The sequence below is a fragment of the Lates calcarifer genome, linkage group LG13 (genome assembly GCF_001640805.2).
Source record: "Lates calcarifer isolate ASB-BC8 linkage group LG13, TLL_Latcal_v3, whole genome shotgun sequence".
NCBI lineage: Eukaryota > Metazoa > Chordata > Actinopteri > Centropomidae > Lates > Lates calcarifer.
Window position 1 is genome coordinate 17430012 of NC_066845.1, and position 24613 is coordinate 17454624.

The window sequence follows — 24613 nt, forward strand, 5'->3', positions numbered from 1 at the left end:
AGCACGAGGATGCTACATTGAATTAAGGGCACGAGTCAGTCATAATTACAACCACCAGGAAAACACACAGCCGGCTGGGTCCAGGGAGAGTGTAGTGCAGCCAGGGGAAATACTTATTAGAGAGCAGATCAGCGATGCTGCTCCACTAAACTAGAGTAAGCCTGAATCATACCAGAAAATAAGGTCAAATCAGGATCAAAGTCCCTAAACCCACACGGATGGGACCCACAAATAGACACACACTGCATCGCAAACCTCCATTTGATTGGATTGATTCCAAAGCAATCTGCAAAAGCTAGATTTATCTTTATAGTGATTTAATCTCCTGAAGTGCAGGTGCGGAGGGGCTGCGAAAGATCTGAGAGCTGTCTCTTATGTGGCTGAACGCATCCATGAGTACCCCCCTTTTCAGTGACCCCTGTGGGTCTCTGAGCAAGATACTCATCCATATGACAGAAAGGTACACTGGGATATGGATGTTCTTCATCGGATGACAATGATTTAGTGGAGTTGTGACAGATGCAAACTGGATGTGACAGCTCGTGCAATGGCTGTCTGACAACAAGATTGCCAAAAGAGAAATTCATGTTTATCCAGGGCCAGTGGCAAAGTACACAGGCTCTTTGGGAAACTGGAAGAAAGAAAAAGGCAAACTTTGAGTTCCTCTGAAGGATAAACACCCTACTAAAACTAAAAACAAACTCAATTTTAGTTTTCATAAATGTCTGCTTATTTAAAAGAAATGTGCGTGATGTATCCGATTGTGCACTGGTCGCATGGTTGCCTAAGATATGGAAAAACAACTGACATCCTTGATTCTTTTATTCTCCCTTGTAGCAACACAGAGGGGAGGGGGTTTGAGCCTTGGAGGAGAGACGCGCAGCGGGCAACAGATGCTGGGATTGGTCGGACGCTCCACGTTGCACAAATCTAAACAGCAGCGTAAAGCAGAGACGGCCGGAGGATGAAGCAGCCGGAGCATCTTCATCATCCATCCGAGCCAGGCGCACGTATCCGGCGGTGGGAGGGAGAAGAAAAGTCAAAATAGCAGTGTGTGGCGGGTGCATGAGAGAATTGTGATAAATTGAGACTGTCGGGGGGGTATTGTGTGGCTCCGCACCGGATCAGTCTGCTTGACAGCCAGGCAGCAACGCAGCGCCAGACAGCACGACGCTGTTTTCTACCATCCACTGAGGAGCATCTGCTCGCTGATAAACTGGGGCTGATCATGGGTTTTTCCTTTTGGTAATACTGCCTGAGCTGCAACACAAACGCCGCCTGCACCTGTAGAAAAAAAATAATAGTATCATGGGTTCCAGACTGAGCAGGCAGAGCAGCCTGGACAATGAGAATTTCTCCAAAAAGCGACGCAAGCTTCTGGATAGCACCGGAGAGAGCGACAGGGGCAGTCGGGGCGGCGGGGACTTTCTGTTTGCACTGATGCTGAAATCAGACAAACTGCCTGGGATGCTGCGGAGGACCAACCACAGCCCGTACATGAGGCGAGTGGCGTGGATCAAAGAGATACAGAAGCTGCTCCGTGACCGCAGGATAGAGCAGGCAACCGACGTGCTCAAATTACTGAGGAAGGTAAGCAGAAAACTGCACTCAGCTCGGCCTGAGCACGGCAAAGTCAGACCTGTTTACACACACTGTGTGCACTACTGCTTTAAGCCTGCTTTTGATGCTGATGCAGCCATACATCCCTAACGCATCCCCCAAGCAACAGATGGAGAACAAGCAGGGGCTGCTCAGTGTGTAGTATGATGTGCCCTGCACGTGCACACGTGCCTCAATCCATCCCTGACCTCTGACCTCTGACCCCAGCCCACCCCTGCCTTGTCCTCCCCTGAGGTGACTGCACTGCATGGCCTCACAGCTTTGGCCACTTCCTCCTTAAACATTTGTTTTTACAGAAAGTAGGCCACTGGCAGAGCAGTGTACCTGTGACACATTGTTTCAGTGGCAGACACAGCATGTGACTCAACACAGCGCTCGCTCCCACAGTGGGCAGACATGCTCCGTGTTGACATTTGATTTGAAAGGATATCCTGCGCTCGAAATGAGGAAATGGTCAAACTGTGTGCTGTGTGTCACTTCATCCCAGATTTTATTGTCTTTAGATGTTATCTGGATGTTGCCCAACAACACACACACACACACCAGCATCCCCTCTACATCTGTCCTTGTTTCCTCCTCTGTGGCCAGAGTCTCACCTCTCCTTAGGCTGTTCTAATGCTCCCATTAGAGCGACCTGCCCTCCCTCCATCGCTTTCCACTCCTAATGCCCCCCCCCCCCCCCCCCCCCCCCGTGTGTGTGTAATGGCCTGTGCTCCAGAAGCAACAATGTAAGCCCTGGAGTCCTGTGTTCCACAATACAAAATATTATTCTTCTCCAAAAGGTTTTATTAACTCTTACTCAGAGAAAGAAGGTCACAGAAAAGAAAATCTAGACCTCTGTCACTGGTTCAACAGTGGCGTTTTCATACTTTGTTCAGCACGTCCCTGTTGCTGCACATGATTACTTGTTTTTTCCATGAGCTGAGATATTTAAGCTGATGAAATTGTCAAAACCAACTGGGTTGGATAAAAAATGCACTGTCATCAAGCCAAAAACACTATTGTTTTTATTGTTTTCCTGACATTTGTTGCAGTAGATTTGATGCAATTTTCACTTGGGCATGACAGTAGTTATAAGTAGGTTTTGCAGCCGTGAGCTAGAATGTGTCCAGCTCCACTATACTAAATATGTTGGATCTTAATCAGAGGTTTGTTTTCATAGCCTTTCTTCACCTGCTGTGGAATATGTAGCATTCAAACATGTGTAAAAGAATATGTAGGTGCATTGAAAATGTGACAGCAGCCGTGGTGATCTCATTTGTTTGCTTGCCCTCAGGCCCTCCTCTGTCTTTTAGCTGTCAGCCAATCCAGCATTAATTACTCTATAGCCTTGACACGGGAGAAAGTGGAACCTCCTTAATCAAGCCGATGAGATAAACTGGCTAGCCCAGGCTCCATGACAGCCACATCACAGGGGACATGAGCTCGCTTCCTCTAAATGAGCTCCCCTTTTATTAAATAAGCCTTACTTTATCTTTACTCACAGCCCTTGCAAGCAGGCAGATGTCTGAGAGATTCTGTTTCTCTGAATTTAAAAAGGAGTTTGTGGCAGCGTTAATTGGTGTATAACAGCGAGCTCTGCTCCAGATATGAAAAAGATCCGAGCTCTTGCTGCAGATATGGGAAAGATTTGTGGTTTCGTGTCGCGCTCGCACATGACAATTGATCGTGTCTAAACTCAGATGGGGAGATATTTTTATACCTTATTTCTCAGAAGGGCAGAAGCAGCTTCTCCCCCGCCTTAGGTTCAGTCTGTGTTTACTGTTGCCCTTGTTAAAAGGGGAGCCAGTAATGTTGAGCTGCCAACCTCCCACTCAAACTGTCTATTATAATCAATGCCGATTGTGTTGGAGAGAAAAGAAATGCATGTGCGCAGGTGTGTGTACACTGTATGTCTCAAAGGCTTGCTTCTCTCTCATTAAAGTTGCATGGGCTGCACAAGTGCTTGTCACTGTAGTTTGCCTCCTTAGGACCTTGAGGATAGATGTGTTGATGAAGGCAGATTGTACAGTTCAGTACACACAGCTGCACTGCTGACTGTTGCTTGTCTCATCACTCCCAAAAGGTCATCTGAAATCTGCTCTTTTTAGTTGCTTTGATTTGTTTTTACTGCAGATTCTTTTGGATTTGTCATATTTATGAGTAAGCCACCTTGACAGCTGTCAGCTCTGACCTGTTTGGAGATGTATTTATGTCCTTTTTAAAGCACATTTGCTCAAAATCACTTTGAAGTGCCACTGTCATATTTCAGTGAAAAGAATGATAAATGTGGTCACACATACATACACAGCACAGCTGTGGGATTGAATACATTTTTGAGTTTTGCCAGAGGCTTTTGAATAATCAATGATAGAAGAGCATGCATAGTTATCAAAGAGGGAGACTCTTAGAATCAGGAGTGGTCTTGTTTATGCAAACAGTACGTGCAGTGGCATGTTGGGATATGCACTGTGGCTCAGTGCCATGGAGGTGTGGTTATATATGCCAAAACATAGCCTTCCCTGTGACTCCCTCTAGATTTCACTCTCCTACTGTAGATGAAAAAGCCCCTGTCTCCTTTAATGAATATTTAAATCAAAACATTTCTTTTATCTTTCCATTTGGAGTCACATTGCCCTTGACATGGCAGAGGCCCCATTTCTATCACTAATGCATTTTTTCTTTTCTGCAGGTCCAAAAACGCACTGTTTAATTGTAATTGTTGCAAAATGTTTTTACAATTTTGTGATTGCTCTCATTCTTTTTTTCTCTGTTTTGGTAGGATCTGGGTTTGGAAGGCACCTCGCTCAATGACATCTTGTATAAAAACGCTGCCTTCCTCAACCTCGTGGACCCAATCTCCCACGAGCTGCTGCTCAGCCTGGCTCGAGAGATGCAGTGTCCTAAGAAGGTCAGCCATTGCTTCCCCACAACACAAAAATCAAGCTTTCTGCAAAAGAAAGCATTCTTCTGAAATATTCCCCTGATGGTTACCTTTTGTTAAGTAATCAAGATCAATGAAAATCCAATCTAAGGACGTTATCAACTTATATTTCTACAGACAGATGGTTGGAAGAAATTCTGCAGCCAGGGGCTGGAAATAGGAATAGCTCAAGATGAATCCTGGAGAACTGTTTGATGCAGGAGGGTTTTCAATCTTGAAATCTCATACATGAAAACTCATAACAGTGGAGTAACCTGTAAATATCTGCAAAATTACAAGTCATAACCCTCAAGGAATCAACTGCATATTAAATTTTAAAAAAAGGTTGTTTTGTGCCCAGAGATGAATTCATAACTCAGTATATCTCAACCTCCAACAGTGAATATTGAATTATTTTGATGTAGGCGATGGCCACCAGCAGCCACAACATGCTTAATGAACTGACATTACCAGTGTTTACCAGTGGCTGTGTTGAATCTCACCTCTCCTGTGTACTTCCTCTGTTTTCCCCCTCGATGCACGCTGCATGTGATTCGATTTTCTTGCTCCAGCAAGGCAGCTAAATTGTGTTGTTGTTGTTCAGAAGAAGCTCAAGGTATCTGGAATTATTACAGAGCTTTTTTTTCTCTCTGTTCATGTGAAAGATGTTACGGGTACAGGTTGATAAGTTTTAGAAAATGGAGGAAACTTTGCAGTATTTAAAGCCTACATAGTGTGAAATGATGAATTGTTAAGATGTTTTCTCTTGCACACACAAGCAGAAAATCTCATTTTGAAAGCTGCTGCTTCACTACTGCTAGTCTCCTTGTTTTGTGTATTTCATCTAAACGCTCTATCTGCTCTCTTATACAGGACGCAGACACCATAAAGTCTTCTGATAAGATTTGCAGACAGCTGATCTACCACCTGACCCCGCACTCAAAGTGGCTGAGGCAGAGCATGTCCAGACGGAAATCCCAGGCCTGGTAAGCCCTTCTGTCCAGACATCCAGTCTGTAATAAATCTGCAGCTCTGCACAACAGAGAACAGGGCTCGGCTCCGTGTCAAGCTGTAGAGATTTCCATCTTTGTAGCTGACATTGAACTAGGACAGAGCTGGCCACGGGCTGACCTGATGGGAACGCCATGGTAACCACAGCTGTCAATCATCTCTCTTTTTAAGTGGTCAGGTCCGTGCAGTGGGTGCGCGTTGCCACCAGCCTTTCTCTCTTCAAAAGTGGTACAGCAGCAAATTTGTCCATCTGTTTGCTGAAGAAAAGCTGGGAGGGTAATGTTAAAATGTAATTGAACTCATCCTGATGAAAGACTGAATTACTTTTGATGTGCAAATGATGACTAGAGAATTAGCTTGTGTACAAATAGGTTTTTTGTGTGCCTAGGTGTCGCTCAGTAATCCTATTCATGAACAGAAACAGGCTATCATAATTCTTTCTCGTGCAATTGCTCATTCTACAGCTGGCTAGACGCCGCACATAATGCATTCATTTTCCGAAGATGAGAAGGAGACAATGTGAACACAGTGAGATGAGGTGGGTTCATTATGAGTCAGTCAGAGGTATGAACATGGAGAATCTGAGGGAAAAGCGAAGACATATTCACAGGGATCTGGCAAGATCAGACCCTTCACTGTACAAGCAGAGCTTTTTTGTTCTTATGGACAGATGAGGAAAGAAACAGGATTTAACTGACACTGACAGCATCTCTGAAAATGTGCAGATACATATGATTGCTAAATTCCTATAACTGAAGGGGCTTCTTTTTTTTTTTTTTCCTTCTACTTAGTCATGTTGTTGGCTTCATATGCCTGCAGATAGAGAGACGGTCTGACACCGGCTGAGACAGCAGGAGCAACATGAATCATTAAAAGAAAAATCCACCCTAAAACAGAATATTAATACAGCAGATGCTGTGGGCTCTGACAGCTTTGCCTACGTTTGTGTTCATGAACAAATACCTGTCAAAGCTAGAAAGAGATGAGACTGGGCCAGTCTGCCACTGAGTGGGAATAGGAAATTCACCTTCCAAACTCAATTTCTGGAGATACTGTGTCTGGTTTAATGCTCTTATAAAAACAGCTAAGTTATAATTCCCTGGATGCACAGTTAGTTTTCTAGTTGTTGTTATTAAACAAAACAGCTCAGCTCAGGTTGTAGTGTAATGTAAAGGCTCAGAGGTTTCTTGTGTAAATGTTTTGGTGAAATACACTTACTAGCTTTCTTGTCAAAAGTTAGCTGTGAAGATTGATAGCACTCTCATTTCTGACGCTAAATATGAAGCTACAGCCAGCAGATATTTAGCTTGGTGTAGCATAAAAACTGGAAGCAGGAGGAAATAGCTAGCCTGACTCTGTACAGAATTAAAGTTGTTATAGGGAGTTTTGTGCTGGACTATTTTTTGGCCCGTAAAACTATATCTTGGTGTTTTTACTCCTCTTTTTTTGCCTAAAAGAAGGATATAACATGTACATTAGTGAGCTTCAGCCAGGCTAGCTGATTTTCTACTGTTTATGCTAAGCTACGCTAACTTCCTCCCAGCTGTAGCTTTAAACTCAGTGGACAGATATCAGAGTGGAGCCAATCTTTTGATCTAACTTTCTGCAAAAGAAGTGCAGCAAATGTATTTTCCAAAATGTTGATCTATTTTTTCATCATGTAAGGATTTATTTGTCCACATTAACAAGAAAAGTATGTCATAAATGTAACTTAAGGGTGGATTTTACCTCCCTTTTACTTTGTTCAGCTGCAGGCAAACTGCCTTCATCTGTGCAAAAATGCATCTCACCTCTCAGAGGTTTCTCTGTACTTGGAGGAAACAGAAGCAGCTCAGTACTTTTTAATGCCACCAGCTTGTTCATCCCTTCATTATCCAGCATTAGCGCTGCACACTAGTCGTTCTAAATACTGTACACACATTTCTGACTGAAATGCCACACTGAATTAATGTCTGAATCTCACTAATCCTGTTAATCTATCTAACTAGTTTGTTTGGTTTGTGCTAGAAATGTGTTTTTGTTTTTTTTGTATTTTACATGTAATGAGAGAGCTTTGAGAGGTTTGATGGAGGCAGTGACCCAGAAATGCTGCCAAGGCGCTCCCACCTTAAGGGTAATTTCATGTGAGCGGAAAAATTGTCAACACTTTTGTGACCTTTTTTCCTCTTCAATTTTCACACCACTGTCTTCCTGTTCTATCAGCCTTTTTTGAACTCATAATTTTTTTTTCCTTTGTCACCTGAAAGCTCAGAAACAGGAAATTCAAAGTAAGCATTTAGTGGGCACTGTCTTTTCAGTTTCATTACTCATCTTCATCGACCGCATAATAAATCTTCTGTTTTTTCACGTGTTCTCAAATTCACTAATAGACATTATATTGTGCATTGCAGCATACCATGCACATTAAAGTGTCCTCCGGGGCACATCAATCATTTTACTGATCGTTTCAGCTTCAAGTCCTATGCCAGGAAAACACAAAATGGTCAGAACAGCTCTCCAGGATGGGTTTTTGACTAAAACATCCACCAGACAAAAAGATTTGGAGGTGTTATTTGCGTGCAGGACCTGTCTTTATTGATATGGGCTCTGAACTGTGAGGTTAGATTTCCTGCACCATGAAGGACAATGCAGTGGTTTGAGTGTGTGTGTGTTCCTGTCCACAATCTGCACTCTCCTCTGTACAGTCTTCTGTATATAATACCGCAGAGAATGAATTGAAAATATAAGTAAAATGTCAGGGAGCAGATGTGATCTCATGTCGCTCTTGTGCAATTTGGCTTCAGCCATCAGAGGACTGAAATGGATAATAAAGCCGAGCTTGAACATAAATGACTCTGCAAAAGACAAAAGGTGTGAGCAATGCAATAACAGCCCAGGGGAGAGCAAATTAACTCCTGGAAAATACTTCCTGAAAGTTGAGATAAAATGGGATTTTTATGATAATGACAGATCATTATCCACCCCCTTGCGAACACATGCATGTGTATTTTAACTGTTTCAAAAAGTATTATTGTTTGTTTAAATAGCATTTCACCTCATCTCAGTTAGCATCAGCTAAACCTCCAGATATGAATATTTATAAGTGATAAGAGTGATTTGATTTACGCTGACTGAATTCTAATGCTGCCTCATTATATTAGATCACTGACACACAGAGACTGATGAGCCACACATGAGATGCAAGACAAGAAATACACTCTGCTTCCTGCATTTTTAAGTGGAAATATTCAGTAGGCAGCTTTATTATACAATGTTAATTTAATTGATCACTTAATTATGTAATGGATATTTATTAGATTATGTAATTATGAATGTAGTTTGTTAAGTACTATTACTAAAATGTCAATTCTATTTGTGATATTACTGGCTTCAATTCAGTGTCTGTGCAGGGAGGGATTATTTTCTCTCTGCCTGCTGCTTTGAACATCCTCTTAGCGACATGTATCGAATGTGATTTGATTCATAGTCAAGAACGCCACATCTCTGCACCATTTCTTTTTTTAATCTTTTTTAATCGCTTACTTTAAACTAGTTTGTCATTTAAACTGAGCCTTGTTCTCGTCAGTGTTCTCGTGGATGTAAAGACGACAAAAAGCTGTCCTCTCAAAGTTATCAGCGGCACTCTTGTTTTCTGGTATCAGATAATCTGGAAGGAGGATGAAATCCATTTTTCGTGTTTCCTGAGCTCAGAAAGGACGAGTCTGTCTGAAAAGGAGTTGTGTGATCAGAACCCATTCACACCTGCAGGGGAGCCTCTGCCAGGCTGTGGCCATTAGGACTTTTGTGCCTCTGGTGAAGATGAGGTTTCTGTCATACAAAAGGCTGCCAGGGCCAGACAATAAAGAGGGGGAGTATTGCAGCTCACAAGACTTTGATAAAGATACAGAATGTCTTCATCTGACAGATTCTGTGCTCAAAAGCTGATTAAAGTCCCCTTTATAGCCTGATTTTCTGAGCAGGTTTTATACTTCTTTTTTGTGTTTTTGCAATTAATACGAACGTTTCTGCTCATCAGCCCATCACCTGCCTTTAAAATGAAGCGGTAAATGCTGCTGAGGGCACATCCATCTTCAACGTGACCAAAAAAACACTTTAAAGCATCACAAGTGACAGGTACTGCAGTGGATGCCACAGTAAGTCACTGGGCGCCAGAGGATGTTATAATTCACTCTGACACCGAATCAGCGTTACAGGCCACTTCAGTAACAGCTCAAGTTAAACACACCGCATCCTCGCGGGGAAACATGGGCACTGGTAAATGGGACTGACTGGAAACAAAAGGGCAAGGGAGTGTGTAAATAATGCACAAATATTCTCATCTGCGGCATAAAGCAATAGCTAATGCTACAGAAAAGTATCAGAGGATCACTTATGTTCAGATTCAGCCTCAAATCCTGCCTGTATCACAAACTCTGCTGAAAGCGCTGTAACGTTTTCAAAGGCTTGTGCTGTGAGTGTGTGCATCAGAAAACACAGATATCCTGAGTTCTCCTCACTCACACATCAAATAAAGCTTCCTTCAGTGACTGACATTCATTTCATAAATCACCCAAACATACAGTCTCACACACTCACACAAAACTAGAAAGCAGCACACACCTCAGCTACAGTTACACAATCCACTAAATGTCTTATTTTAATAATGGAAAATGTTTCTAAATTTTTAATCTGCATTAACACATTTACGCATTTTAACAAGGGCACAGAACATATGCTGAAGTAATGTTTGGTTAATGTTGAGCTCATGATGATTTAATGCAAGGATGTATCATGAATTCCTGTTGCTGACATGAACAAATTACCAAGTCAGTGTGAGTTTATGTGATCTTTGATGGATCATCAATTAATAACTGCTTATTCACACTTGCTTCATACATTAATTCATATGCCTCCAAATTAGGCTGACTAAATGACTAAATGTATGAATCTGAAATGTACTTCTCTGTGTAATTGGATTCAGCTAATTTGGTGACACAGGCTATAAATTAATGTATGAAGTAAATGTGATTTAACAGACCTCAATTTTATTTTCTTAATTAGAGTAACCTATCATATAAAATGACTTGATCATTTACTAATGGCGAACAACAGGAATTCATGATACATCCTTCATTAATTCATCATCATACAAGAATTCATGCATTAGTTAAGCATTACTTAAGTATGTGTAACCCACTTGTCTTTCAATTTGTATTTTAATGCAAATTAAAAATTTAAAACCATGTTCCATTATAAAAATAACACATTTAAGGGATTGTGTAAGAGGTGGTGGAGGTGGTGTGTAAGGGATTATTTATGCTTTCCTTATTATATTATGAAGTGTTACGGATGATCATACATCGAGTGAGATCGAGTCAAGTAGCAGTAGTTCATGGAAAATTGTGAAAATGTTTTAAGGAATGTTAGTAAATGCTGGATCTGTGTTCTTTTGCCTAACTTTCACCAAATTTCATTGAAATGTGTCATTTGGTTTTGGAGACAACTTGTTAGTAAAAAAAGAATAATAATAAAATAAAATAAGACCAAAAATGTGATTTCTTTGGTGGAGATAATCTGTAGCATTTTCTGCTGTATTTCTTGACTACTGAAGCATGCTGGGTTTTTTTCTTTCCTGTCCTGAAAATGTAGCATCCAAGCATCTTCTATTCAAGTATATATATTCATAGTTTATCTTTTAAGTAGTAAACTGTCCTGGCTGTGTGCTATAAGGAGCTCTGTGCTCCTGGCCCTCAGAGCTTTAAGCTCAAGCTGCTGGCTCACTCGGATGTTTTGGCTCCTCTGTTTACACTAGTAAATCCCCATGCTGGAGTCTCTGTATCAGCTTTCCGCTCCAAGCCGGCCCAGTCACCCCTCCTTTATACAACACAGGAAACACAACATAAAACCAGGGTCTTGTTCCCAAGTCACAGATAGGGGAATAATTCTAAGATCCTTTCAGCCTCTCAGCTAAAACTTAATCTGTTATGTGAGAGTCATCTAAGTAATCCTACTGTCTGTTCTCTTCCTGCTCCCCAACAGTCTCAAGACAACCCTACAGAAAAAACTGTCCAGTGACACTGTCGACTTGTCCGGCATCCCTCTGTCCACTCGTGACGTCCGTCAAGTGGCCTTCTACCTCCAAAACAACAGAGACAGTGTGGTGGCTGTGGACATCAGCTTCACCGAACTCCAGGACGAGAACTTGAGGCTTCTCCTGCCTCTTCTCGCCTCGCTGCCCAAACTCGGCACCCTGGCTCTCAACGGCAACCGCCTCACCCTGGCTATCCTCAAAGACCTCACCGAGATGCTCAAAGACCCCAAGAAGTTCTCCAGTCTGGCCTGGATCGACCTGGGCAACAACGTGGATATTTTCACCATGCCCCAGCCGCTGCTAGTTGCGTTGCGTAGGCGGTGCAGCCTGAAGAGCAGTTTACCAACCATCTACGAGTACACAGAGGGCCAACCTTACTGCTACCACCTGGAGACTTCTATCGAGGAGCCCAGCCACTACGAGGAGGAAGAGGAGGAGGAGGAAGAGGCGGAGGATGATGAGGATGACATGGGGAACAAATTCGAGCTGGAGCCGTGGGGTTTAGGGGAGAAGCAGCTCTCCAAAGACTTCACCCTTCACTACTGTGAGAGGTGATGGGGTATTTGCTCTCTGAGGCTCTTTCAACTGTGGTTGAAATGTCTTCCCACAGCACTCCGTTACTTCCTTCGCCCTCTCGCCCTCACACCACGAGCCCAGTCACCCTTCGAGGCACGAGGGAGACCGGTGCCCACATTGTGAACTTCTCGTCCCGACACGGCTATCAAGCTATTCCTAACCATCTCTGAGTTAACCCACACAAGATAGTGACAGTCACAACAGTGGACTTACTGTGTTGGTGGATGGTGCTCTTGGGAACAAGGTGCGGTTTCATTGGAGGGGGGCTGGAAGAGTTAATGAACCGGTGCTCTCTCTCTCTCTCTCCCCCCCTATCTCTCTCTCTCTCTCTCTCTCTCTCTCTCTCTCTCACTCACTCTCTCTCTCTGTGATAGTGGCAGCTGAGGAGCCAGTCCCAAGGAGATTTAGATCAGTTGGTTGGATGGAGGAGCAGCATCCCTGCGGTGGCTGAAGTGGAACTCGAGTTAGTTTGGAAACAGTGGGTCCCTCTGGGTTCTCTACCAGGACTGAGAGTCTCTCTGGCAGGCAGGGCCTAGCTCCACATTGTGTGTTCTCTGTTAATCTCTCAACAAAAGCTATGACACAAGTTCAACAGACTATACAGCCGACGACCTGTCACGTGACGCCGGCAAAACTGCTAGGTCAAGACTTTTTGCGTTTTCCCCCCCTTTCCAAATGTCCACTTGTGAATACCCACGCAGCCCTTGTGTAGATGTAAATGAGGACACAAAACATGGCTCTGTTGTGTTTCCACAAGCTATTTTTGTGCACTTTTGGTGAACAAAGCAATCTTAGAAGACAACAGGTAGGACTCAACAATGGATAGCTGTCACCGATTGTTTTTTGTACTTGCCTAAATGCTGATATTCACCTCTTTGTAATTATTGAGCTGTTGTAGTCATCACCACAGTGTTTCAGTGCATTTATGACACTACAGCCAACTGTTAATATGGACCACTAAGTCTGTGCCGTGCCCAAACTGCCCTTCCTACTGCCGTTTGTCTCTAAAAATATGTCGCCATTTCCATTTATTGAAATTCAGTGGCCATGTGTTTGTTCTGAGACACAGCTATGACTGTTATTTATTGGTTATAGTCCGTCTACAGTAGCACATGATTAAGTTAGACTGACCGAAACACTGCAATGCACTTTAAGACACTATTCTTTTTATATTTCAGTTTCTCCATACCATATACTCTGTGTCTGTGTGTAACTAGAGATATTTGCAAAGCAGAAGCTGAACGCATACCTCTTCAAGGTTAAATGATGACCAAATGGCTCATGATTGTTAGAAGGACCATTAAAAACAACATCACCAGATATATAATAAATGTGTAAGTGTGTGTTATACGTGTTTGTAACTGTTAAATGTCTGATTATTGCTGTAATTATTTGTGTTATTGTTTTGGTGTTTCGTCTCTTGTCCGACTGGGTAATTATAATAATGACTCTAATGACTATGAAACTGAGCCCAGTGACCTCCTGCTGTAAGCTTGAACAGTAAACAGAAGGGGATGTGGCGGATGGGATTACACAACAAAACAGAAAATAGTTCAGTAAATGTAACTTACAATCAGAGCGGACACCTTTAATGTTGAATGTTTAATCTGAATAATGGAGAGCACTGTGCTCTTGGTTTGTAGTTTTCGTTTCGTGTGTCAACGTCAAACTCGTCCCTGTTGTAGCCTGTGTGTAATTGTCTCATGCCAAACACTGACTGCCAATAAAAGAACCAATCCAAACTGAGAAGTGGTTTGTTTTTGTTTTTTGAAGATCTCCACATAAAAAAAGAGAGTATTGAATGGTTGCAACATCTGGGTCAGGAGCAGAACCTGCAGCTGCTCACAGAAACAGAGGCTTTATTTATGCAGATTAGTCTCCAAATGGGGCAATAAAAGCAATCAGCTCGGACTGTGCTGTTTGGGATCGGCTGTTGGAGTGCTGCACTTGTTTCCGAGCCAGCAGATCATCTGTGCCGCCGTGTGCTGTCAGGGAAAACGCCTGAGCTGCCACCGTTTACCAGGGAAAGGCAGTGTGGTCATCGCATGAGGCCCTACCCATGATCCTCTCCTGGCAACCTTTTGTTCCTGCTGCCAGACATGGTAATGTGGCATTTGCAACAGGTGGCTCCTATAAGGTCAGGGCACAGTGTGACTGTCACACCCCCCGAGGTCCAAATACCATGTGACAGGGCAGCAGAGCCCACCCTGAAAATCACCAGGATCTTATTATCTGACCTTTTCCTTTCAGGATTGATCTATTTGTCTGGATTTTGAGAAAAAAACAACAACAAAACTATTTGCTTTATTTGTGTGAATTGAAAAAATGGCTCACACAGGCCTTTTTACACACAAGGAAAGTGTATCATATTTCCTCAAACTTTCTCTGAAACTGCTCTCCTGTTTGTGTGAGTCACTACTTGATCTGATTATCTTGCCCCAGCTGCAATATGCTCTAGCACAGAAATGAAAAATAATTTATGAAAAACTGCACAGAGAAATCACGCAGACTGTTCAGAATACATTATGGCACAAAGGAATGGATTTACAGAGCTGATTTCAATAGCAGTGACCTCAGGTTAACCCTCATCCTACCAACATATTTAACATACACTGACTGTAAGAGGCAAAATAATAATAATAGCAAAACTTATTTAATATCTTCTCAAAGCATTATTAGTTATGTAATTAATTTCATCTAAAGAAAAAAAATAATAGATGATTATTATTTTAGCAAAGTTACAATTAATTTGCACATTTTGTGAAACAAATAATACAACATGTAGTTTTTAAGTACAGCCCACATTATCACTTAAAGCTTATTTACCATCTTTTGATTCTGGTGTCCCTTAGTTTTCAGTAATTTCAAGTATAGTCCCAGTCCCAGTAAATAACTCAAATAAACACTCAAACCATCATTCAAACCTCAGCAACACCAAATCTGGCCAGTCTTTATCTGCTTGCCATTTTTGCCAAAAAACTAAATGCTGGTGTTATTAAATCCTACATTATATAGTTATACTCTAGACTGACAAAACATCATCATTTCATTATGTATTGTATTGTATCTCTGACTTTGAATATCATCTTACCCCAGGAACAGCAGTATCTCAAATTGTCAACAGAGCACATGTGGAAATCTGTTGCTGCTGCATCTGTGTCTTCAAAAAGACTGACAGTGTCCCCTTGATACTGAGTGATACTTTAAATTAGGACCCATGGCAAACATCAACTGAATAAATAGTTTCATTTATTAAAACTACATAGACTGACTGGGGTCCTCTGGAGCCACAAAACATTTGAATTTCTAAAAGGCATTAATAAGGTAGAAATCGAAAACAATGACATGACATCATGAAGAACAAATTCATTGACAAAGTCATGAAAATTTGAATAATTTTAAAAAGCACTTATGAGATATCACAACAAATATACTTCTGGAGCATGCACAGACTCCAGTTGGTAGGCTGAGGGTCACATTGGTGCATCCACAAAAAGCACTTGCCATTAATAGTTGTTTGTCACAGACTGCAACCAGGATTTATTTATTGTCCTTTCATTTATTATAATAATCCTTTTATATATTTACACTTCACACTTCATCCTCTTATTCAGTTTTCTTAAAAACATAAAGTCAATTTCTAACCATGTTTAACTCAGTAAATACAATTTAAGAATGACACAACATATGACATACATACGTTTCTATAAAATATATTCATGTAATATTTAAAAAAACAAAAACAAAAAATTCTGATAACTACCCTTCATGTATGGACAGTTAGCATAAAGAGAGTTAGCATACTGAAAAGCAGCCCTATTATGTTTTAATATAGTATTCATTATAGTATAGGACATATGTAAACTCAGTGCTCTAGTACTAAGAGCGTGACTACCTCGTAATGCCAGATATGAACAAGTTATTAACTTAGTGAGACGGTCTAAAATAGCCTGCTATGTATTTCATGTCTCATATATTAAAAGGAATGTACTACCAAGTCACACGTGAAAAATGGAATGGAAACTGGGAGAAAGAGCAAGCTGAACAGAAGAGTCACAGGAGGTCAGATACAATCACAGATAAGGGCAGTAGTTTCTTCTTGCACAGTAAAATCCATCACGTCACTATTAAAGTCAAAGGCCACATGTTTAACTGCTACATAAGAAGCCTGTTATTCAGTGCCTTGTACAATGATTTTCAAACACCATCTGTTGCAACTTTTGCGGGGGGGTTGGGGTGGGGGGTGGGCAGGGAAGATCTCTGTAACCTTCAGGTCATCCTGCACAACCAGTGTGACCAACTCTGAGTCTCAGTAACCGGACGCCTGGCCCTGTTTCCTGGCATCAGACACTGCACAGATACAACCGTCCTCCTTCTCTACAGCATTGACCACGTTGTAGAAATTGCTTGCTTCACCTTGATTGTGTCCCATATCTTTAAGAGCCTGGATTATGTTCTGAAGGGAGAAGAGGAGAGGGGACTGAGGTACAACAACAAACCAGTATTATGTGGTACTGTAACAAATAAATTCATACAATGTGTTACCTTGTCAAAGTTGGGTTCAAACTTCAGTGTATTTTGAGAGTCAACATAAATAACAGGAGTATCGATCGCGTCCTTAAGACTCTTTCCAAACCAAAGATGGTTCATGAGTGTCTAGAAAAGAAGCAGAACAATACATTGTAATCTGCCAGATGGGAAAGTGATGATTAGAGAATGGATTATGAAGACACTTGTGAAGACAGCTCTTGCTATGACAACAGTGAGTGGCATTAGTGTGCAGCAATTTATCTTAATGGCACTTAGTGTGATTGCCATGGACACGTACCGAGGCGATCCCAGTCGTGATCATACCCCCACCACTCGATCCAATCACCAGCATCTTCGACTGAGACTTCAGCACAGCGGGGGCCATGGATGAGGGGGGCTGCTCCCCTGCGAGCACAACAAAAGCCTTGACTGACAGGACAGACGGCTACAGTTCAGACTCATCAATGTGAGGAGAACAAGAACAAAATGATTAGAAATGCAATCAGGAGGGCGCCTTTGAGCGAGGGTGAAGGGCATTTATTCAACCCTCGCATGTGATTTTACCTTTGTTCAACAGCTGACATCTGACAGCAGTGAATACCAGGGCTACGTGGATGTTTCATCCTCTCTATAAATATCATGAACAAATGAAAATCAAGACTAGACTGCTAATACTATTTATTTTATCTGAACTGAAATTTTATCTGAAATGTCTCTATATTAATGTAGATTGAGTGTGACCTTTGACCGCTATATTCTAATCAGCTCATCCTGGAGTCCAAGTGAATGTTTGTGCAAAATTTAAAGAAATTCAGCAGCCTTGTGATATTACATTCAAGAGGCCAAAACTTAGTTCACCACAAAATCTAATCAGTTCATCTTTATACCAAATTTGAAAAAAATCCCTGGAGGCACTCCTGAGTTATGACTTTCACATGGATGGGACGGACAGACGGCTTGTTATGGCTCTGGTCACCAGCTGTCACTGGTGCGGAGGCATAACAAGCAGCTGGTAGCACAGACACCACTAGTGCATGTACAGAATCAACCACTCTTACTCTTTTGACCTATTGTTAAGATCCAAAATAAAATACAAGATACATAAATGACCATTAAGCATTGTTATTACTCTAAGGAAGGAAATGTTCCACATTGTACGAGCTTTTCAGGAGCACTTATGTTCCTTATGTTTTTCAAAATGTACAGAATGTTACCTTGCATTGTGATGTTACACAATGTAAGACAGAGTGGTTTAACCCCTTGTTGGACATCTACAGACGTCCAAATAGATTTATTTAGGATTTTGGAGAAGTACTTTCACCACTAATCACAGATACAGAGAAACATAAAGATCCATTGTTTTTAACCATGTTTTACAGCAGGGGTCCCTAAGATCCCAATCAGATTACAATAAACCTCAAAATAAAGTTTAGAGGCAAATCTCATAAAATTAGGAAAAGTCACTAAGTATCTGTCCATTAGCTGTACAGCTTATCCTCTGAGGGCTGCAGGGGGACTGGAGCCAGGCCCAGCTGACATTACATTATACAAAGATCTTTGCTGTTGATATCAACCCAAGGCACCAAGAATAACATATACTGTAAATTCTGGGGTATCAGATACAGTAAAACAGGTTCTCTCCCCTCCAGGAGCAGAACATCTAATCTTGACTTTTAACTCTAACTCTGATGCTCATGAGATAACTTTGCAGGACCCAACAGGAATGAGAGCGACAGCCTCAGTAACCCTGGTTAAACAAGGAAAAAGAAAACGGAAGGACAGAAACAGAAAGTCATGTTGATCTGATTACCAGGATAGATGTCATCGACTCTTCCACAGAAGTCACACAGCTCGTTGTTGAGGATGACTCCAGTCCTCGGAGAGAAAACCTTGGAGCCAAATCTGTGAAGAAAATACATTAAATGAACTGGATGGTGACCAACAGTATCAGATGGCTGGTTTCTCACTGTGAATCAACACTTTTCAGACACTGACATGTGGTTGATGGTGCTGGTGACAGACACGGCGGATCCGTCCTCGGCCAGCACAGACACGTGTGAGGTGCCCATGCTCTCCAGATATGAGGAGATGTTGTAGTGCTGGGGATCACGAGCCTTGTCGCTGCTGATTAAGCTCCGTATGTGGTCGGCGAAGCTGTCCTCTATGAATTTCCTCACCATCTGCGAGAAGTACAGAGCATTTAAAAACACTTTTCATGTTTCTGTTCATTTTTAACCCTGTGAATCCCAGTTTTTGTACTGATTCTCTGCTTCTCTAACTCTATTATTTGTTTCAAATATTGTATCTGTTCTTTTTCAGAATAATCAGCCTATAGGATTAATAAGAGAACAGAACAGTAGTCCAACTAACCAGAGCAATCTGTGAGGCTTTGTATGTAACTATGGGTTTAAAACAGCACCATAACTAAGTCATGACACACGCAAAAACTAAAAAAACAACAAGTGACCACTCAAAGTTCCCTCTACTGTCTTTAGAGGTCAACACAACCTTATATGATGTATTTCTTGGATCACCGTAACAGGAGTGGGTGGGGATTACAACCAAGTGTGTTAGCTCATTTTGCTCATGAGGACTGTCTATATGAGACTGACACTGAGGTACACCAGTCAGCTTCACTTCAGGAAGGCTGGCTTCACTGGGACTGAGGATTAAATGCTGAATAGTTCTTTGACTGTTGTTAGCAATGGTGGAAATAACTGAATGCATTTACTCAAGAGCCAGCCACAGCTAGTCTGCAAGTTAAATTCATTTTGCTGAAAAGACTTATGTACTTCAATAAAACTTTGAAAGCAGGACTTTTACAATAGAGTACTTTTACTTAAGTAAAGAATCTAAGTACGTCTTCCACCACTGATTATAAGCTATAGATCAATTTAAACACCTTAAAGTAACTGTGATGTATAGAGCAATAGCATGTGTAAATGTGTGCACAAATGTTCACAGGAGCAGCTTGTGATTCTTACTTTGTCTGAGCTGAAGTTTGGATCCCGGATGTGTTTCTTCAATCCATTGGCAAACTTAAAAGCTTCAGCATAGCGGTGATAAGCCAGAATCTTTTGCTGACCTGTCAGAGATTCTGATTTCAGGCCATATCCTGTAAATGAAAACAACATTGGCTTTGTTTTGTTTGTCTGCTTGTTTGTTTAACTGGTTTAACTGGTTTGTTAAGACTGGTCTGGATCCTGAAACTCACACTCACACCACCACTCAGTATACAACTTGTAAATGCAAAGATCAATAAAAGCATGAATTTGACTTGATCTGAGTGCAGAGGGAACCTTTCAAGATGTTAAGGATGAGGCTGAGGATAATGCCGCCTGCGGGGGGTGGAGGTATGTACATCTGGTACTCTCCCAAATGAAAATCCCACGCATCAGTCACTATAGCATTATACGATGCCAAGTCCTCCAGTGTGAGCGTTCCCCCTGAACAAAAACAGTGAAACAAATGGTTTGCTGAGTGAAACTGAAGAAAATGCATCTGAGCTCCACATAATCAAGACTTTCAATGGATCCAGGCAGCTCACCCTGCAGTCTGTGAGTGATCACTGCAGTGGTTCACAGACCCAATTGATTTGTTCATTTGTAATTAGATCATTGTGCCAGGCAGAGATAGAAACATAGTTGGAAAGGAGAGTATGATGAAACCTGTCTCACAATACCTGCCTCCTGTATGTCATGGATTAAATCCTCTGCTATTCGTCCTTTGTAGAAGGCATCTGCTCCCTGATCTGCGATCATCTCAAAAGTGTCAGCCAGTTTCTCAAACTTCATTATGTCACCAGTCTTCAGCAAGTTCCCATCTTTATCAGAATATAACTTCCTAAAGGACAATAAGAGAAAATATCACTCAAATGTGGGAAAGTGAAATGTTTATTTATTCATTTATCTATTTATTTTGCTCGCAATATTTTTAGTGTAGTGTTTCTGTGGCTGTCTTTCATACCGTAGTGGCTGGGTCTGGTTTGTATCAATGTACGGGATATAGCGACCTTGAACTGGAGGAATAGGAAACCCCTCTCTGGCCAGTTGGATGGCCGGCTGGAAGAGGGAGGCCCACGGCAACTTCCCGTAAAGCCTGTGTGCCTCTTCATAACCTCGAATTTCTCCAGGGACCCCAATCCACTGGCTGCCTGGATGGATAGACAGGTAGGTCAGTGGTCGAAGTTTCCCACATACATTTCATCAAGTTCTGTTTTTCTCAATTTTGAGATACTACTACTTTTTACTTCTACTACATTTCAGGAAACAATATTATAATCTTTACTCCACTATATTGATGTAACAGCTAAAGTTACTGGTTACTTTAAAGATTAAGATTTAAAATTTAGAAAAAAAACATACAATACAATTTGGTTTTATGTACAAGAACTCGACCCACTGCATTTACTTTTGGAGAGGACTTGACTGCTTTGTTGGGAACCAGTGGACAAAACAAAATTGTATAAAGAGTAATTAAAACTGCCTTCACTTTTCCTCTTCTATATTGTCTCCAATAAATATAACAATAGTAACAATCATCATAACAATAAGAAGAACAATGTTTAATGAAAAGGTATAATAACAATGAGAAGAAGAAGAATGTATGATAGTTGTAATAATAATTCAAACAATTACAACAAATACAATCAGTTAAGAAAAAGAAGAGGATACTGAGGTCCACTGATCAAGACCCTCAGAGCAAAGGCCTGGACACCTTTAATGAGAAGGCAGCTACACAGGTGTAGTGGGTAGAGAGGTAAAGACCATGTTGTTTTCAGTTTTTATTGGACTGATGTACTTTTTTTTTTTCCTGTCCACTGATGTCTTCATTATATCAGTAACAGATCATACCTCCCTGTCTACTTATAGGCTTAGAAGTACATGTACAGTACATGTTGCAACAAGATTAATAGCTATGAGAGCTGCTGTTCCTGTGTGTGTGCGTGTGTTCCTGTCTTGGATATTTGCATGTCCAAGAAAGGACTGTTGGTATCTTCAGGCCTAGACCTGACATAAATCTATCAACTTATGTGGTAAATGCCATTCTCCAAATGTGAACCATGCAGCTTCTTCAAAAGGAAGGAGTGTGATAATGACAGCAAAAACATTTGTGTTTGTCCCTGCTCCTGCTCCAGATCTCACAGGAGCCAAGTAACCCACTGACCTAAAATCTACCACAACAGCCACAGTAAGAATACAAGCAGGGCCCAGGAAGAAATCAGCAAAAGAAAAGTGATAAATGTCTTTATGACAGAGCAGTACCAAACACCAGCTGGAAGGTCTTGGGACATGACTTCAGCAGGTCAGGTTTAAAGTTCCTTGGCACAGTCTCTCTGGAGTTGATGATTTTCACTTTACCTTTGAAAAGAGGAGATAATATCAATTAACTTTGCCACCACAGTAGGACAGTCATTAGTTCTTTCAGCATTAGAAGGAGGAATGAAATGTGTCTGCTACCAGAGCTGTCCATCACTGTGAATATGGAACCCCCTCCGATGCCCATACTCTGTGGATTTATGACCGAGGTGCACAGGAGCGCAGCAATGGCGCCATCTACCGCTGAGCCCCCTCTCCGAAGGATATCCCTACAAGATATCACACATGCCCGTATTTATTTAGATAGGCTGCATGTACCCGCCAGATATGGAATGGCTTGTTTACTTTTTGCATAGCCTGATGTTCAGTGAAGTACATCCCGTTTCCTTGTTCACGCCATGTTGGTTCCGTGTTAAAAAAGGGTTTAAACTAGTAAATGAAGCATGTTACAATTTAAGCTGTATCTTCTAATAGTTTTGTAAGTGCAGAGAAGCCGTATAAACAGAACATTTACTGCGTTTTGAATTTGTAGGTAAAATTGATCTAAAAAAGTTTAAGTGCAAAATTTGGCTGCTTCAAATTTGAGTATCTGTCGTGCGTAATGCGCGCGTAATTCACAGCCATCCAAAGCAAATGTAACTATCTGAGTAGCCAGAAGAAAAATGTCACTCACCGTCCAATCTCTGAGCATTTCCCAGAGTCTGCGGCCACTGCAGCACTTGAGAAAGTATCAGCTGGACATTTGCGTCTCACAAGTACAACAATACACACAATTGCAGCGATCACGCAGAGCAGTATCAGCGCGCAACAAGTGTACACCCTCGCCTTTGACCTCGCCATGGATGATTCTGACAGGTGAGCCCTCGGGGATCATTAATGGCTCATCTCACTTTTACTTCTGAAATATTACAACTCCACTAAGTAAGTGACAGACTGGGAGCCCAGTTGTCCCATTAGAAAGGGGGGCGTGCACTGGGCAGCCTGGCTCCACCCTGCGCATTAGAGGAGGGGAAGAAACCTGTAGCACATTTGCAGAGTCATGCCTGAGGAATTTTACCCTCAGCACATGCACCGTTGGTCAAAGGCGAAAGTGTGGACTTGTTGCGCACCGATGCGTGGTTATTATAACTGTGTGTAGTGTTGTACTTGTGTGAGTCCTAAGTGTCCTGCTGTTGAACCTAACACAGGTAATAGATGGCAGGTGTGCAGACGCTCAATGAAAACAAAACTGTAGCCCCCACCTTTACTTTACTGTTAATGTTGTCAGGAGTGTGAGCCAGCCGTGTACCCAACTGAATTGTCTGGGTAAGTTGGCTTGGGAAAGCTTAAAAAAAAAAAAAACATAATTTCAGGTTTCATATTTGAGGGGATTTTTTCCAGTAAAGCTGCGAATTACTCAGGTAAAATCAGCTTCTTGTAACAGAGAAGTTATGCAGCAACAAGCTGCTTTATTTTTTATGCAAATTATTGAGCTACTTTTTAAAAACTCATTCAATTTCTTATTTATGCGGTGATAAGGAAGTTTGCCGCAGCTGTGGTTACTTGTAAACTGACCAGCTTGATCAGTGAAAAACAAGTTTGCTCCATACGCTGTGTTTTTACAGAGGGTTAACTTTACTGGTGCTGAACACATACAAAAACAGTTAGTCCTCCTCACAGACCAGTCAGGGCATGTCAGACTGATCATCAATGCTAGTGTTGTTGTGCTTGTTCTATGAGTTTTCACTCTCCAGATAAAGCAAAGAGGGTCCAACCGCAGATTTTAGTCTAATAAAGGGGAAGAAAACATGTCTGGGAGCCAATGGGATGAGTCTGGAGTCCACAGGAGCGCGGTCTGCACTTGGACCCTTCTAGGAAGGTGTTGACCATGTTGCTGTATTCTGTCACAAACTATCACCATCAAACTGCTGCTTTCGGAGTGCTGCGGGTGAAATCCTGGAAAGCTGCAATGCATCTTGGGAAATGCTGTCTGCAGTTGTATCAAACAGTGGTCGATGGGCGAGCCGTAAGACATACGGAAGGAGATTTTCAGCCTAGTCAAGTCAACGCAAGATAACTAGAGCAATACCGGATATAAGGTAATGTCGCCTTCAAAGTAAAAGAGTAGACCACAGTTTTGAGTCAGTAGTGCTGCAGCTAACGATTATTCTCATTGTCAGTTAATCTGCCATACAGACAAACGATGAGTTGTGTTATCTTTAAATTGTTAAAGAGAGTGAAAAATGCTCAGAGCTCAAGTTAACATGTTGATGGATTCTTCTATCATCAGTCCAAACCCAAAATGATTCACCTTGATATCATGTTTGACAAAGACAATATCCTTACATTTGAGAGGATGGAAGCACTGTGTGCTGACTTCTGTTGACTTTTTACTTTGAACTTAGGCTTTACCTGGTCAGGTAAAGTTAGAGGTTAATCCTTAGTAATCTAAAAACAATTAGCAGGTACAAACACAAACAAATTTGTGTCAGAAACATTGTTCCATTGACATAGTTACTAAAAAAATGGTGCTATTGGTAATACACCTACAGGGATACTCCACCAGTTTCACACTGGTCAGTTTACCTGTCAGTGAGAGCACCACTC

At 41.7% G+C, this 24613-nt stretch overlaps 2 protein-coding genes across 4 annotated transcripts; one reads left to right on the forward strand and one right to left on the reverse strand.

Annotated features, from left to right (window-relative positions):
• Nucleotides 1-928: 928 nt before the first annotated feature.
• On the forward strand, nt 929-13922 carry lrrc75ba (leucine rich repeat containing 75Ba). The gene is made up of 4 exons (XM_018668947.2): nt 929-1590; nt 4382-4510; nt 5396-5508; nt 11552-13922. Exons 1-4 carry the CDS (start codon nt 1309-1311, stop codon nt 12156-12158), a joined length of 1131 nt encoding a protein of 376 aa, XP_018524463.1. The 5' UTR covers nt 929-1308; the 3' UTR covers nt 12159-13922.
• A 544-nt stretch (nt 13923-14466) lies between these two features.
• Nucleotides 14467-22985, reverse strand: LOC108878341 (glutathione hydrolase 5 proenzyme). 3 transcript variants are annotated; one of them, XM_051074900.1, is made up of 12 exons: nt 22701-22982; nt 22169-22296; nt 21974-22069; nt 20676-20862; nt 20392-20552; nt 20009-20155; nt 19694-19824; nt 18705-18889; nt 18520-18611; nt 17008-17138; nt 16725-16835; nt 14467-16635 (listed from the first exon to the last, which is right to left on the reverse strand). In XM_051074900.1, the coding sequence occupies exons 1-12, from the start codon at nt 22865-22867 to the stop codon at nt 16489-16491; spliced, it is 1683 nt and encodes a 560-aa protein (XP_050930857.1). In that variant the 5' UTR covers nt 22868-22982; the 3' UTR covers nt 14467-16488. The 3 variants fall into 3 exon arrangements, with proteins under 3 accessions (XP_050930857.1, XP_018524461.1, XP_050930859.1); XM_018668945.2 differs by having other exon boundaries at nt 17008-17114; nt 22701-22980; XM_051074902.1 differs by lacking the exons at nt 14467-16635; nt 16725-16835; nt 17008-17138 and adding an exon at nt 17146-17337 and having other exon boundaries at nt 22701-22985.
• Between the last annotated feature and the right edge of the window lie 1628 nt (nt 22986-24613).